General features: G+C 38.7%; 1 protein-coding gene across 1 annotated transcript in view; it reads left to right on the forward strand.

Moving 5' to 3' along the window:
- Positions 1–13,864, forward strand: part of LOC128664851 (zona pellucida sperm-binding protein 4-like) — a 42,831-nt gene extending 28,967 nt beyond the window's left edge. The window contains exon 14 of the mRNA XM_053719653.1: positions 13,527–13,864. Within this exon, the coding sequence (XP_053575628.1) occupies positions 13,527–13,864 (338 nt within the window). The remainder of the gene's footprint in view (positions 1–13,526) is intronic.
- Positions 13,865–14,494: the final 630 nt, after the last annotated feature.

Here is a 14,494-nt window from a genome sequence, read left to right on the forward strand (position 1 = left end):
TTCAGCATTTCACCAGCAGCTCACAAGAGCTGCTGGTGCAATGCCGCCAGCAGGGGGTGTCAACTTGATCGGGTTGATTTCCGGCGATGTCTGTCCGCCTGCTCAGAGCCGGCAGACAGGTTATGGAGCAGCGGTCTTTGTGACCACTGATTCATAACTGCTGTTTCTGGCAAGTCTAAAGACTCGCCAGAAACACGGGGCATCCGAATGGAGCTTGATAGATAGGCCCCTATGTCTTTGCTGATCATTTCATAGTTAAGCCCTTTGTGCAATAAAATAGCTACCCCTCTTTTCCTGCTTTGTCCCGACGTGGCAATAACTTGCCCGACCCAACTTGTTTTTAATTTCATTATCTCTTTAGAACGGAGGTATATTTCTTGTAAGAATACTATATGCGCTTTTAATTTTCTTAAATGTTTCAAAATGAGTTTCCGCTTGATCAGAGTTACAATACCTCTTATATTCCAAGAAATTTAAGAGAAAAAGAGATTTAAAGTGGTCATGTTTTATCTATACAGGTGGGATCTAGCCCTAGTGGAGAGCCCTACAGCTATTGACAGAGGTTGGGGGAGGGGGGGGGCGGAGGTAAGAGAGCCAAGAGAAAGTGAGAAAAAAAAGGTAGGAAAAATATTATAGGTCAGGTCTTTCTGACCATGCGATAATTGGGCTATCGATAGATGGTATTCGCCAAGGGAAGGCAAGGGTTAATAATTTTTATTTCTTTCATGTAATTAGCAAGAGTCCATGAGCTAGTGACGTATGGGATATACATTCCTACCAGGAAGGGCAAAGTTTCCCAAACCTCAAAATGCCTATAAATACACCCCTCACCACACCCACAAATCAGTTTTACAAACTTTGCCTCCTATGGAGGTGGTGAAGTAAGTTTGTGCTAGATTCTACGTTGATATGCGCTCTGCAGCAGGTTGGAGCCCGGTTTTCCTCTCAGCGTGCAGTGAATGTCAGAGGGATGTGAGGAGAGTATTGCCTGTTTGAATTCAATGATCTCCTTCTACGGGGTCTATTTCATAGGTTCTCTGTTATCGGTCGTAGAGATTCATCTCTTACCTCCCTTTTCAGATCGACGATATACTCTTATATACCATTACCTCTACTGATTCTCGTTTCAGTACTGGTTTGGCTGTCTACTATATGTAGATGAGTGTCCTGGGGTAAGTAAGTCTTATTTTCTGTGACACTCTAAGCTATGGTTGGGCACTTTTGTATAAAGTTCTAAATATATGTATTCAAACATTTATTTGCCTTAACTCAGGATGTTCAACGTTCCTTATTTCAGACAGTCAGTTTCATATTTGGGATAATGCATTTCAATAAATCAATTTTTTTCTTACCTTAAAATTTGACTTTTTTCCTGTGGGCTGTTAGGCTCGCGGGGGCTGAAAATGCTTCATTTTATTGCGTCATTCTTGGCGCTGACTTTTTTGGCGCAAAAAGTTTTTTCTGTTTCCGGCGTCATACGTGTCGCCGGAAGTTGCGTCATTTTTGACGTTTTCTTGCGCCAAAAGTGTCGGCGTTCCGGATGTGGGCGTTTTTTTGCGCTAAAAGTGTCGGCGTTCCGGATATGGGCATCACTTTTGTCTCCACATTATTTAAGTCTCATTACTTTTTTGCTTCTGGTTGCTAGAAGCTTGTTCACTGGCATTTTTTCCCATTCCTGAAACTGTCATTTAAGGAATTTGATCAATTTTGCTTTATATGTTGTTTTTTATATTACATATTGCAAGATGTCCCAGATTGACACTGTTAGAAGATACTTCTGGAAAAATGCTGCCTGGTGCTGGATCTACCAAAGTTAAGTGTATCTGTTGTAAACTTATGGTATCTGTTCCTCCAGCTGTTGTTTGTAATGAATGTCATGACAAACTTGTTAATGCAGATAATATTTCCTTTAGTAATGTTACATTACCTGTTGTGGTTCCATCAACATCTAATACTCAGAGTGTTCCTGTTAACATAAGAGATTTTGTTTCTAAATCTATTAAGAAGGCTATGTCTGTTATTCCCCCTTCTAGTAAACGCAAAAGGTCTTTTAAAACTTCTCATTTTTCAGATGAATTTTTAAATGAACATCATCATTCTGATTCTGATAGTGGTTCCTCTGGTTCAGAGGATTCTGTCTCAGAGGTTGATGCTGATAAATCTTCATATTTATTCAAAATGGAATTTATTCGTTCTTTACTTAAAGAGGTTTTAATTGCTTTAGAAATAGAGGATTCTGGTCCTCTTGATACTAAATCTAAACGTTTAAATAAGGTTTTTAAATCTCCTGTAGTTATTCCATCAGTTTTTCCTATCCCTGATGCTATTTCTGAAGTAATCTCCAGGGAATGGAATAATTTGGGTAATTCATTTACTCCTTCTAAACGTTTTAAGCAATTATATCCTGTGCCATCTGACAGATTAGAATTTTGGGACAAAATCCCTAAGGTTGATGGGGCTGTCTCTACTCTTGCTAAACGTACTACTATTCCTACGGCAGATAGTACTTCCTTTAAGGATCCTTTAGATAGGAAGATTGAATCCTTTCTAAGAAAAAGGTAAATTTAGGTCTAATAATCGTTTTCGTTCCTTTCGTCACAATAAGGAACAAAAGCCTGATCCTTCGCCCTCAGGAGCGGTATCAGTTTGGAAACCATCTCCAGTCTGGAATAAGTCCAAGCCTTTTAAAAAACCAAAACCAGCTCCCAAGTCCACATGAAGGTGCGGCCCTCATTCCAGCTCAGCTGGTAAGGGGCAGATTACATTTTTTCAAACAAATTTGGATCAATTCAATTCACAATCTTTGGATTCAAAACATTGTTTCAGAAGGGTACAGAATTGGCTTCAAGATAAGGCCTCCTGCAAAGAGATTTTTTTCTTTCCCGTGTCCCAGTAAATCCAGCAAAGGCTCAAGCATTTCTGAAATGTGTTTCAGAACTAGAGTTGGCTGGAGTAATTATGCCAGTTCCAGTTCTGGAACAGGGACTGGGGTTTTATTCAAATCTCTTCATTGTACCAAAGAAGGAGAATTCCTTCAGACCAGTTCTGGATCTAAAAATATTGAATCGTTATGTAAGGATACCAACATTCAAAATGGTAACTATAAGGACTATTCTGCCTTTTGTTCAGCAAGGGCATTATATGTCCACAATAGATTTACAGGATGCATATCTGCATATTCCAATTCATCCAGATCACTATCAGTTTCTGAGATTCTCTTTCCTAGACAAGCATTACCAGTTTGTGGCTCTGCCGTTTGGCCTAGCAACAGCTCCAAGGATTTTTACAAAGGTTCTCGGTGCCCTTCTGTCTGTATTCAGAGAACAGGGTATTGTGGTATTTCCTTATTTGGACGATATCTTGGTACTTGCTCAGTCTTCACATTTAGCAGAATCTCATACGAATCGACTTGTGTTGTTTCTTCAAGATCATGGTTGGAGGATCAATTTATCGAAAAGTTCATTGATTCCTCAAACAAGGGTTACCTTTTTAGGTTTCCAGATAGATTCAGTGTCCATGACTCTGTCTCTGACAGACAAGAGATGTCTAAAATTGATCTTAGCTTGTCAAAACCTTCAATCACAATCATTCCCTTCGGTAGCCTTATGCATGGAAATTCTAGGTCTTATGACTGCTGCATCGGATGCGATCCCCTTTGCTCATTTTCACATGCGACCTCTTCAGCTCTGTATGCTGAACCAGTGGTGCAGGGATTACACAAAGATATCTCAATTAATATCTTTAAAACCGATTGTACGACACTCTCTGACGTGGTGGACAGATCACCATCGTTTAGTTCAGGGGGCTTCTTTTGTTCTTCCGACCTGGACTGTAATTTCAACAGATGCAAGTCTGACAGGTTGGGGAGCTGTTTGGGGGTCTCTGACAGCACAAGGGGTTTGGGAATCTCAGGAGGTGAGATTACCGATCAATATTTTGGAACTCCGTGCAATTTTCAGAGCTCTTCAGTCTTGGCCTCTTCTAAAGAGAGAATCGTTCATTTGTTTTCAGACAGACAATGTCACAACTGTGGCATACATCAATCATCAAGGAGGGACTCACAGTCCTCTGGCCATGAAAGAAGTATCTAGAATTCTGGTATGGGCGGAATCCAGCTCCTGTCTAGTTTCTGCGGTTCATATCCCAGGTATAGACAATTGGGAAGCGGATTATCTCAGTCGCCAAACGTTACATCCGGGCGAATGGTCTCTTCACCCAGAGGTATTTCTTCAGATTGTTCAAATGTGGGGTCTTCCAGAAATAGATCTGATGGCTTCTCATCTAAACAAGAAACTTCCCAGGTATCTGTCCAGATCCAGGGATCCTCAAGCGGAAGCAGTGGATGCGTTGTCACTTCCTTGGAAGTATCATCCTGCCTATATCTTTCCGCCTCTAGTTCTTCTTCCAAGAGTAATCTCCAAGATTCTGAAGGAATGCTCGTTTGTTCTGCTGGTGGCTCCAGCATGGCCTCACAGGTTTTGGTATGCGGATCTTGTCCGGATGGCCTCTTGCCAACCGTGGACTCTTCCGTTAAGACCAGACCTTCTGTCACAAGGTCCTTTTTTTCATCAGGATCTCAAATCCTTAAATTTAAAGGTATGGAGATTGAACGCTTGATTCTTAGTCAAAGAGGTTTCTCTGAGTCTGTGATTAATACTATGTTACAGGCTCGTAAATCCGTATCTAGGGTGATATATTATAGAGTCTGGAAGACTTATATTTCTTGGTGTCTTTCTCATCATTTTTCTTGGCATTCTTTTAGAATTCCGAGAATTTTACAGTTTCTTCAGGATGGTTTGGATAAAGGTTTGTCTGCAAGTTCCTTGAAAGGACAAATCTCTGCTCTTTCTGTTCTTTTTCACAGAAAGATTGCTAATCTTCCTGATATTCATTCTTTTGTACAAGCTTTGGTTCGTATAAAACCTGTCATTAAGTCAATTTCTCCTCCTTGGAGTTTGAATTTGGTTCTGGGGGCTCTTCAAGCTCCTCCGTTTGAACCTATGCATTCTTTGGACATTAAATTACTTTCTTGGAAAGTTTTGTTCCTTTTGGCCATCTCTTCTGCCAGAAGAGTCTCTGAATTATCTGCTCTTTCTTGTGAGTCTCCTTTTCTGATTTTTCATCAGGATAAGGCGGTGTTGCGAACTTCTTTTAAATTTTTACCTAAGGTTGTGAATTCTAACAACATTAGTAGAGAAATTGTGGTTCCTTCATTATGTCCTAATCCTAAGAATTCTAAGGAGAAATCATTGCATTCTTTGGATGTAGTTAGAGCTTTGAAATATTATGTTGAAGCTACTAAGAATTTCCGAAAGACTTCTAGTCTATTTGTTATCTTTTCCGGTTCTAGGAAAGGTCAGAAGGCTTCTGCCATTTCTTTGGCATCTTGGTTGAAATCTTTAATTCATCATGCTTATGTCGAGTCGGGTAAAACTCCACCTCAAAGGATTACAGCTCATTCTACTAGGTCAGTTTCTACTTCCTGGGCATTTAGGAATGAAGCTTCGGTTGATCAGATTTGCAAAGCAGCAACTTGGTCTTCTTTGCATACTTTTACTAAATTCTACCATTTTGATGTGTTTTCTTCTTCTGAAGCAGTTTTTGGTAGAAAAGTACTTCAGGCAGCTGTTTCAGTTTGATTCTTCTGCTTATGATTTCAGTTTTTTTCATTATAAGATTTAAACTTTGTTTTGGGTGTGGATTATTTTCAGCGGAATTGGCTGTCTTTATTTTATCCCTCCCTCTCTAGTGACTCTTGCGTGGAAGATCCACATCTTGGGTAGTCATTATCCCATACGTCACTAGCTCATGGACTCTTGCTAATTACATGAAAGAAAACATAATTTATGTAAGAACTTACCTGATTAATTCATTTCTTTCATATTAGCAAGAGTCCATGAGGCCCACCCTTTTTGTGGTGGTTATGATTTTTTTGTATAAAGCACAATTATTCCAATTCCTTATTTTATATGCTTTCGCACTTTTTTCTTATCACCCCACTTCTTGGCTATGCGTTAAACTGATTTGTGGGTGTGGTGAGGGGTGTATTTATAGGCATTTTGAGGTTTGGGAAACTTTGCCCCTCCTGGTAGGAATGTATATCCCATACGTCACTAGCTCATGGACTCTTGCTAATATGAAAGAAATGAATTTATCAGGTAAGTTCTTTCATAAATTATGTTTTTCCCAAACATCTTGTTCAGGATATTGATTTTAGTATATTCTTGATACAAAAATGGAATCAATATAAAGTAGAAAATAGTAATTATAACCATAAAATTGAAAGTTTTTGGGAAGCTGCTAAAGCGGTTCTGCGCGGTGAAATAAAGGCCTATTCAGTTAAACTTAAAAAAAAAAAAAAAAATCACGGCACGGGATATACAACTAGCAAACCAATTAAAAAAAATAAATACAAGCTATATATTAACAATCCTAATGATACTGCATGGGCAGGCTATATAAAAGCTAAAGCAGAAAGAGATGGATTTTTAAAATTAAAAATAGCAAAACAGGACAGAAGATCAAATGCGTTTTTTTTTCTAGCTATCATGGAAGCTCAGCCAAACTTTTATCTAAAATAATTAAAGGGGGAAAGGATGGGGCAAAGAATATAAGTAGTATTAAAAAAAGATAACATAAGATTTACATCATCAAGTGAGATAAGAAAGGTAATGTTTGAATATTTCCAAGAAGTATATACTCGGGGACACTAATAAAACGGCTAAAGAGCATTTTTGGAACAAAGTATTTCTCCCACAAATAACATTAGAAGAGCGGGTAGAATTAAATCAGCCTATAACAGCAGAATACATTTTAAAAGTTATAGATAAAGCTCATCTAAATAAAGCTCCAGGGCCAGACCAACTGCCGACTGAATTTTATAGAATTCTCAAAGAGAAAATTGGTGTCACATTAAGAGATTTATTTAACCAATATTACATCAAAAATGTTAATGAATCAAGTCTCTTCTCTGCACCTACTATTATTCTTGTACATAAAAAAAGTAAAGATCCGGAAAATCCCGGTGCATATAGACTAATATCATTACTAAATAATGACTAAACTCCTTACAGCTATAGTTGCATATAGGCTGAAAAAATATATTAATAATTTGATCCATGAAGATCAAACTGGATTTATGCCGGGAAGAAATCCATCAAAAAATATCCGCAGTGTCTCATTGGTTTTAAGTCATTATTGGAATTTAGTTACAAAGGGATTTAAATTGTGTGACCCTGGCCCTGCTAACAACAATGTATCTAACCTTCCCACACACTGAGCAGTCTTTTCAATCTTGTAATCACATATTGTGTCATAATATTGTACCATATATACCAGAAAGAGTCCCTTCAATCATCAATAGTACACTCAGAAGTCTTTGTAAGACCTTAATAACATGGATCTCGGGTCAGTAACGGTCAGTGTATGCTACACTTTTAGCATGTGTTCAGCTTTTTTCAAATAGTGTTTCAGTAGTGTAACTGACCGGCTCCGGTCCATAGAGTGAGCATATTATGCGGAGTGGTTATAATTCTGACTTTAGTATTATCTCATATCCGTAAGAAAACATTTTACTCACCGCTGCTCTCCTCCTCCTCAGAGACACTGGCCCGAGTCCTATCCTCCGTGTACTTGTCGGGGTTTTTCTCCACGCCTCCACGTTGCAGAGCTCAACCCGGATTAAAGGTACAACAAAAATCCTCAGAAATGAACTCACCCGGGGAACTCCGTTAAAATTCAAATTCTTTATTTCATAGGCAAGACGTTAAAACTTTTTTCTTTTGTGCAGTAACACACAGGTAAAAACAGGTTTTTTTGTGCATCCTGTAATTCAGACACACATGTTGAACTAAGGTAGCATCAAGGGATCAGCTGACGCGTTTCGGCCAATAGCCGTAGTCAAAGCTGCTTGACCCCTTCACACACCTTCGTGTTTAAAAAGCAGTTTGTAGCTTCTCATTGGTTACAAAGAGCATGACGCTACCAGTAGTAATTGGTTACATTTTACCAAACATTCTAACTGACCCTGCTAACCCTAGATGCTGAAAAAGTGTTTGACGCAATTGTTTGGGACCATTTATTTACGTCTCTAACTCAGTTTGGTTTAATGGGCAATTTTCTTAATTTTGTCAAACTGATTTATAATTCACCATATTCTTCCCTCTGGGTAAATGGACACCTATCTCCAAAAATAACCTTGACAAAAGGGACTAGACAAGGTTGCTCTCTTTCACCGCTTTTATTTAATCTGTCGATTGAACCGCTAGCAGTTAGACTTAGACAAACATTAGCGGGTATTATATATATTATAATCTGGGAGATGGAAAAATAATCTTATCATTATATGCAGACGACTTAATACTCTTCTTGTCTAATACATCACAAAGTATTCCAATACTAATAGATATAATCAATGATTTCAGTTCATTTGCAGGTTACAAAGTCAATCAAGAAAAATCAGAACTAATATGGATTAAGCGCCCTGCAAAAAAATATGCTTAGACACCCTTTTCAAGAGGTTGAACAAGTCAAATATTTAGGATTATATTTAAGTTTTAACCCTGGGTTTTGGTACACATTAAACTACAGTAATTTTTTTCAATAAAGTAAAAATTTTATAGAGACTGTTACCTATTTCAGTGACTGCTAAGATTATGATATTGAAAATATTTATATTCCCACGCCTCTTATATATTCTACAAAACTTGCCAATTTTCATTAAAAATAAAGATTTAAAGAACTATGACAAGAATGTAATTTATTTATTTGGGGGAAGAGGAGGGCGCGCCTAGCTAAAAAAAAAAATATCTTTATTTAGATAAAGAAGTTGGAGGATATGGATTCCCAAATCTTAAAATATATAATCGGGTACCAATGCTTAAAATAGCAATTGACTGGATTACAGGAAAAATTAAATGTTCCTTGGTGGATATGAAGAGTAGTCTAATACAGCCTTTTACGTTAAAAGCAATTTTACATATCCCTGCAGCTAAGCTTCCATTATCTCTACTGAATATTTAATTTATCAGTAACATATTTAAAGCTTGGCAAAAATACTGTACAGAGTTTAAGATAAATTATAGTATATCCAAGTTTTTTCCTATCCTAGGACATCCAGACTTTATTCCAGGTCTGAGTTATGGTATTTTTCATGCTTGGAAAAGGAAAGGATTAGAATATTTAGTACAATTAAGGGATAAAGAGACTGGGGGGACTAAATCTTTTTGCCAAATTCAAGAAGAATATGATCTTCCTAGACAACACTTTATTTTTTGCGCTTTTACATGTTAGACATTTATATTATCAGTTAAACACAAAAGCAATCTAGTAGTTGGGATCTAGGGATAATAGAAAGTGGCATTCAAATCTATCAGGCTGGCTACCATGCAATATCAATTTGGAATAAAATGATAATGAAGGAGGGGCGGAGCCTAGCCACGCCGGGTGATGGCTGCTTAAATCTTGGCTCTAATGCCTCACACCCGATTTTAGATTAAATAGAGGGATTATTCTTTCACAGGTTGTGCCATAAATGTAGGCACCGTTAACTATTCTATTACGGCTCCCATTGAGACCAAAAAAAGACCCCTGGCGATAAGCATATTAAATTAATCCCTGTATTGCTAATTGCGGCCTGCTCCGGAGTTTAAATCCACCATACCGCCTGACAATAAGGAGCTGCACAGAAAGAAAGACCACTCCCTGCTACCGGACTGCCGATCAAGTGAGGTGGCGACTCTGGCGACATTCCCACACGCACCTCGAGAGGACAACAGACCCAGAGCATACCTGATCCGCAACTGCTTGCTGAAACGGCAAGTAACAGCTCAGGAACAGACCTGAGGGGCCGAGAGGTGGTGCTCGGTAATCCCGAGGGCTAACATATTAGCCGGGTAACTGATATACTGCAGGAGGCATTTGAAGACACTGCCTGGGGCTTGTCCCTGGGCTACACACGCACCTAAAAAGAGCCATAATAAAGAATATTCTTAACACACAGGTGATTTGATTTGGCCTATGAAAACTGCTTTTGTGGTGGAACTTTACATCTGATTTTTGGGTTACTTGTGGCCAACATCTAGAATGGCCATCTTGCAGGCTTTATAGCTGGAACACAGGAACTGTGACGCAGTTTTTAACATATTCACTCCTTGTTTTTGGGAGCTGATTATTATTAACTAGATATTCACAACAATATGTCTAACAGGAAAAACAGCAAGCTAGAGAGGGGGCTTAAATTTTCAAGTTTAACCAACTATCTTAAGGCTGCTTCACCTAACACAGATATGTCTGAGCATAGACCCCCATCCCCTACTCACAGTGTCACATATTTGGCTACTGTCACACCCCAACAATCTAAGGAATACCTGACTAGAAACAACCTCAACACTATATCCTCAAAGAAGATATTAACAAAGTCCTAGCTGAAATGAGATCCTTCTTTGAGGATCTGAAGAGGGATATTAATCAAGTTACACAGCAAGTCCAAACATTAGAAACCAAACACGAAATCCTCATCACTAAAATTAGCACTAACTCTCAGCATATTCGAGAATTTGAGGAGAATATTCAGTTTCTGCTCTCTAGAATGGAAGATTTGGATAATAGGGGGCGGCGGAATAACATCAGGATTCGTGGAGTCCCTGAATCTGTTTCTAATGCGGCCCTAGAGGGGTATTTACAGGACTTATTCTGCACACTGAAACACTGAAGGGAACACCGAGCTCCACAGATATTCCCATTGAAAGGGCCCACAGGGCTCTCAGACCCCGACCTTCACCTAAAGCCCCACCTAGAGACATCATAGTTAAGTTCCTTAGCTACAAGGACAAATATATGATTATACAAAAAGCAAGGAGCCTCAAGAACATAACACATGCAGGGATCTCCCTACAGATCTTCTCTGGCCTGAGCCTGGTTACTCTACAGAAGAGAAGAGATCTTAAATTTATCAAATCTGAATTACACGTTCACAAGATACAATACAAATGAGGCTTCCCAGTAAGCCTAATAGCCTCTAAGAATGGAACATAAGCAATTTATAGATCGCCATCTGATCTCCCTGAGTTCTGTAAAATTCTTGAAATTGATATTCTACCACCAGACCAAGTGGAGAACATTCAACAGGACCCTTCTTCACCGGGAGCTGAGGATTCAGCTCAGGTTTCTGACACTTGAGTAGGGTTCCCTGCTTCTAAATCACCACCTGGACATACACCACGAGGGATTCGATAAGTACCCTGTTTTTTTGCTATGCTAACTGTAGGTGTGTTACATTGGATTTCATGAGTTGGGAGCCCAGACTCTTCTAAACCATTATTTCTAGTTGCTTAACACACTTTTTTGAACATTTTCCTACTGTTTGATAAAGTTTAAGTATTAAGTGTTGGTGTGTTTGCTAAGTGCACAATGTTGTGAAAGGATGGACCTTATGCCTCACAGGACCTTTCTTATATGGGCCATAATTCAGGGCTATTACCTACTAATTGTTAGCCTTTACAAACTTCTAAGTGAAGGACATTCAGATGATAATTTATTGGCTAACCTCTTTTGTTCAGCTCACTATGTCAGGCCCAGGAGTTCGCACCCTATTATATTTATAGAATGTTTTTCTTTCTTTATGTCAATTTGTGTGTTTTGCAATATTTTCTCCCCTCTAGACAAGGGTAAACTTTTACTGTAAGGCGGGATCTTGGCGGGTGTGGGCTGTCTTATGCCCTATGGTACATCAACATCCCATTTCATTGGGGTCTCTCAGATGTTTATAATGTTACCGTACATCACTATGATAATGGTTTTAGTCTGGTGCTTTACCGGATATCTGAGTATCTCAATGACGACCCTATTTGTTCACTTGTTTAACCACCGTTTAAATAATGAAGCAGGTACATTTTTTGTTTCAAAGTGTTTATTATGTGGTTTATGTTTTTATTTAAAATTCTGGGATTTTTCAATCCTGAAGTTTACCCTATTCAAACATGTGATGAATGTATTATGATAGGATCAATATGTTTTCTCTAGATAGGGAGCCTATGTTTTCCAGTTAGTCTTACACATAAGTAGAGTGTGCCTACCTTACAGTATAGGTATAAGATAGTTTGATCCCTAAATCCTGAATTTTCATATTTTACACTAATCAGGTGTGGGGATACTGACCCCAGGCTTACTTTATTTTACTTTCCTGTTTTTCCTTATTACAGCCAGGAAGGATTGAACAGGTATTTTTCAGTTTACTTTATTACTTCCAGCACTGCTAGGATATTTATTATTATTCTACTGACTTCTGTTTTTCTTCCTTAAATCTTTTCTTTTTCTGGTCCCCTTTTTTTTTTTCCCCGTTCCTATCCTCTCCCTTCTCCCCACGTCCTAATCCCTTACTTCTTAGCACAACACAATGGAGCCACGGGGTACTCAGAGCCTGACAGTAATGACAATAAATGTTAAGGGTCTTAATACGCCAGAAAAAAGATCTCACTTGATAAAAAACGCAACTAGGTCACACTGTGACATTGTATACCTGCAGGAAACTCATTTTAAAAAGGTTAGAGAATCAAGACCCTAAATTTCCAACGTCATTTTTTTGCTTCCGGCCCTACCAAAAGAAACGGGGTGGGAATCCTTATAAAACATTCCGCACCTTTTAATCTGATTCAGGAGGTGAGGGACCCAGAGGGCCGCTATTTGATCTTAGTGGGCACCCTATATAACAGACCTGTTAAATTGGTTAATGCATACTTTCCAAACATACACCAACATAAGTTTATGACAGTACTTACTAATAAAATACTCGAAACACAAAAAGGGGCTCTGCTCCTCGCAGGTGACTTTAACCTACCTTTGGACCCACTTCTTGACACCTCCAGGGGATCAGCTTCTGTTCCAAAAAAAAATATTAAACAATGCAACACCAGGCTGGAAGATATGACTGTACATGACACCTGGAGAACACAATACCCTACAAGACGCGACTATACTTTTTTTTCCCACCCCCATGACTTATATACTAGAATTGACTATATATTCAATGACCAGTCCACATTAGCATCAGTGGTGAAAATACAAATTCTCCCCAGTACTCTGTAAACTAAATTGGCCTACTATGCCAGATCACCCCTTCATATGGCGGTTTGACGATTTTCTGCTCAATAATCAGTTACTTAGGCGGAAAATAGAAACCATACTTACTAACTACTTTACCATTAACGATATAGCCGAGACCCCTAAACATATACTTTGGGAAGCACATAAATGTGTACTTCGAGGCGAACTTATTAAACAAAATGGTTTACTTCACTCTTAACCAGTATACGTGATTTAGAAACAAAACACATACAAAAACCTCGGATACCCTAGTACTTATTAAACTTAATAAAGCTAGGAAAGAAATCCAGGACTTACACATGATTGACTATCAGAAAATTGCCTTGCGGAACCAACAAAAATATTATGAATTTGGGGATAAACCTGGTAAACTGTTGGCTAGGGCTCTTAAAAGAAAACATTTGAAAACACATATTCACTCACAGACAGACGTGCACATGTAGATAGCCCAGCTATTGCTGAAACCTTAAGAACATATTACCATGAACTATACAATTTAAAAAATTCCTCACATTCTTCAATGGACAGTGAAAGGAGACCTTCTCTAGCCTTGAGTTACTACTTGGACTCAGTCACATTACCTTCTCTGTCACAAACAGATGTTGAGGCTTTGGATGCTCCCATATCTTCTGAGGAAGTGTCACATACCATAGAAGGACTACCAACTGGGAAGAGTCCGGGTCCCGATGGCTTTAGTGCCAAGTATTATAAGCTTTATAAACCGATACTATCCCCTCAGTTGGCTTGTTTATTCAATCTCTAGACTCCTCCCAAGGTTTTCCACCCTCCATGTTAGCGGCCCACATTATGACTATTCCTAAAACAGGTAAACCAACAAATCGGCCAGAAAATTTTCGACCAATATCACTTCTTAATGTCAATATAAAGATTTTCGCTAAAATCCTTTCTAACAGATTGAACAAATTTTTACCTAATTTAATTTCCCCTGATCAAGTGGGTTTTGTGCCTGTTCGAGAGGCCAGGGACAATACTATAAAAGCTACTTTGCTTGGAAACTACACACAAATTAACACGGTCCCGATGATCTTGGTTTTGGACAATCCAGACATGCCTTTTACAGGTACACAGCAGCTGCTGATAGATAAAACCCAACTTACTCAGGTGACCTTTCACAGACTTCTTACAAACAAAAAACTTAGAAGTAGAGTAGATCTGGAACGTACTGGACTCGACATTTCCTGGTTCTTTCATATACAACTCCAACATTTTCTATCCACATTCAAAAGCTTGGGTGGCGTGACTAGGCAACTGACTATTCTGGAATCTTTATGCCTACTACCAAACACACCAAAACATATGATTTCTATAGTCTATCGTCTGATCCTATCACGCAAAGAGACCCCTTTTCCTGACTATGTGAGACAGTGGAACA

The sequence above is a fragment of the Bombina bombina genome, chromosome 6 (genome assembly GCF_027579735.1).
Source record: "Bombina bombina isolate aBomBom1 chromosome 6, aBomBom1.pri, whole genome shotgun sequence".
NCBI classification, from domain to species: Eukaryota; Metazoa; Chordata; class Amphibia; order Anura; family Bombinatoridae; genus Bombina; species Bombina bombina.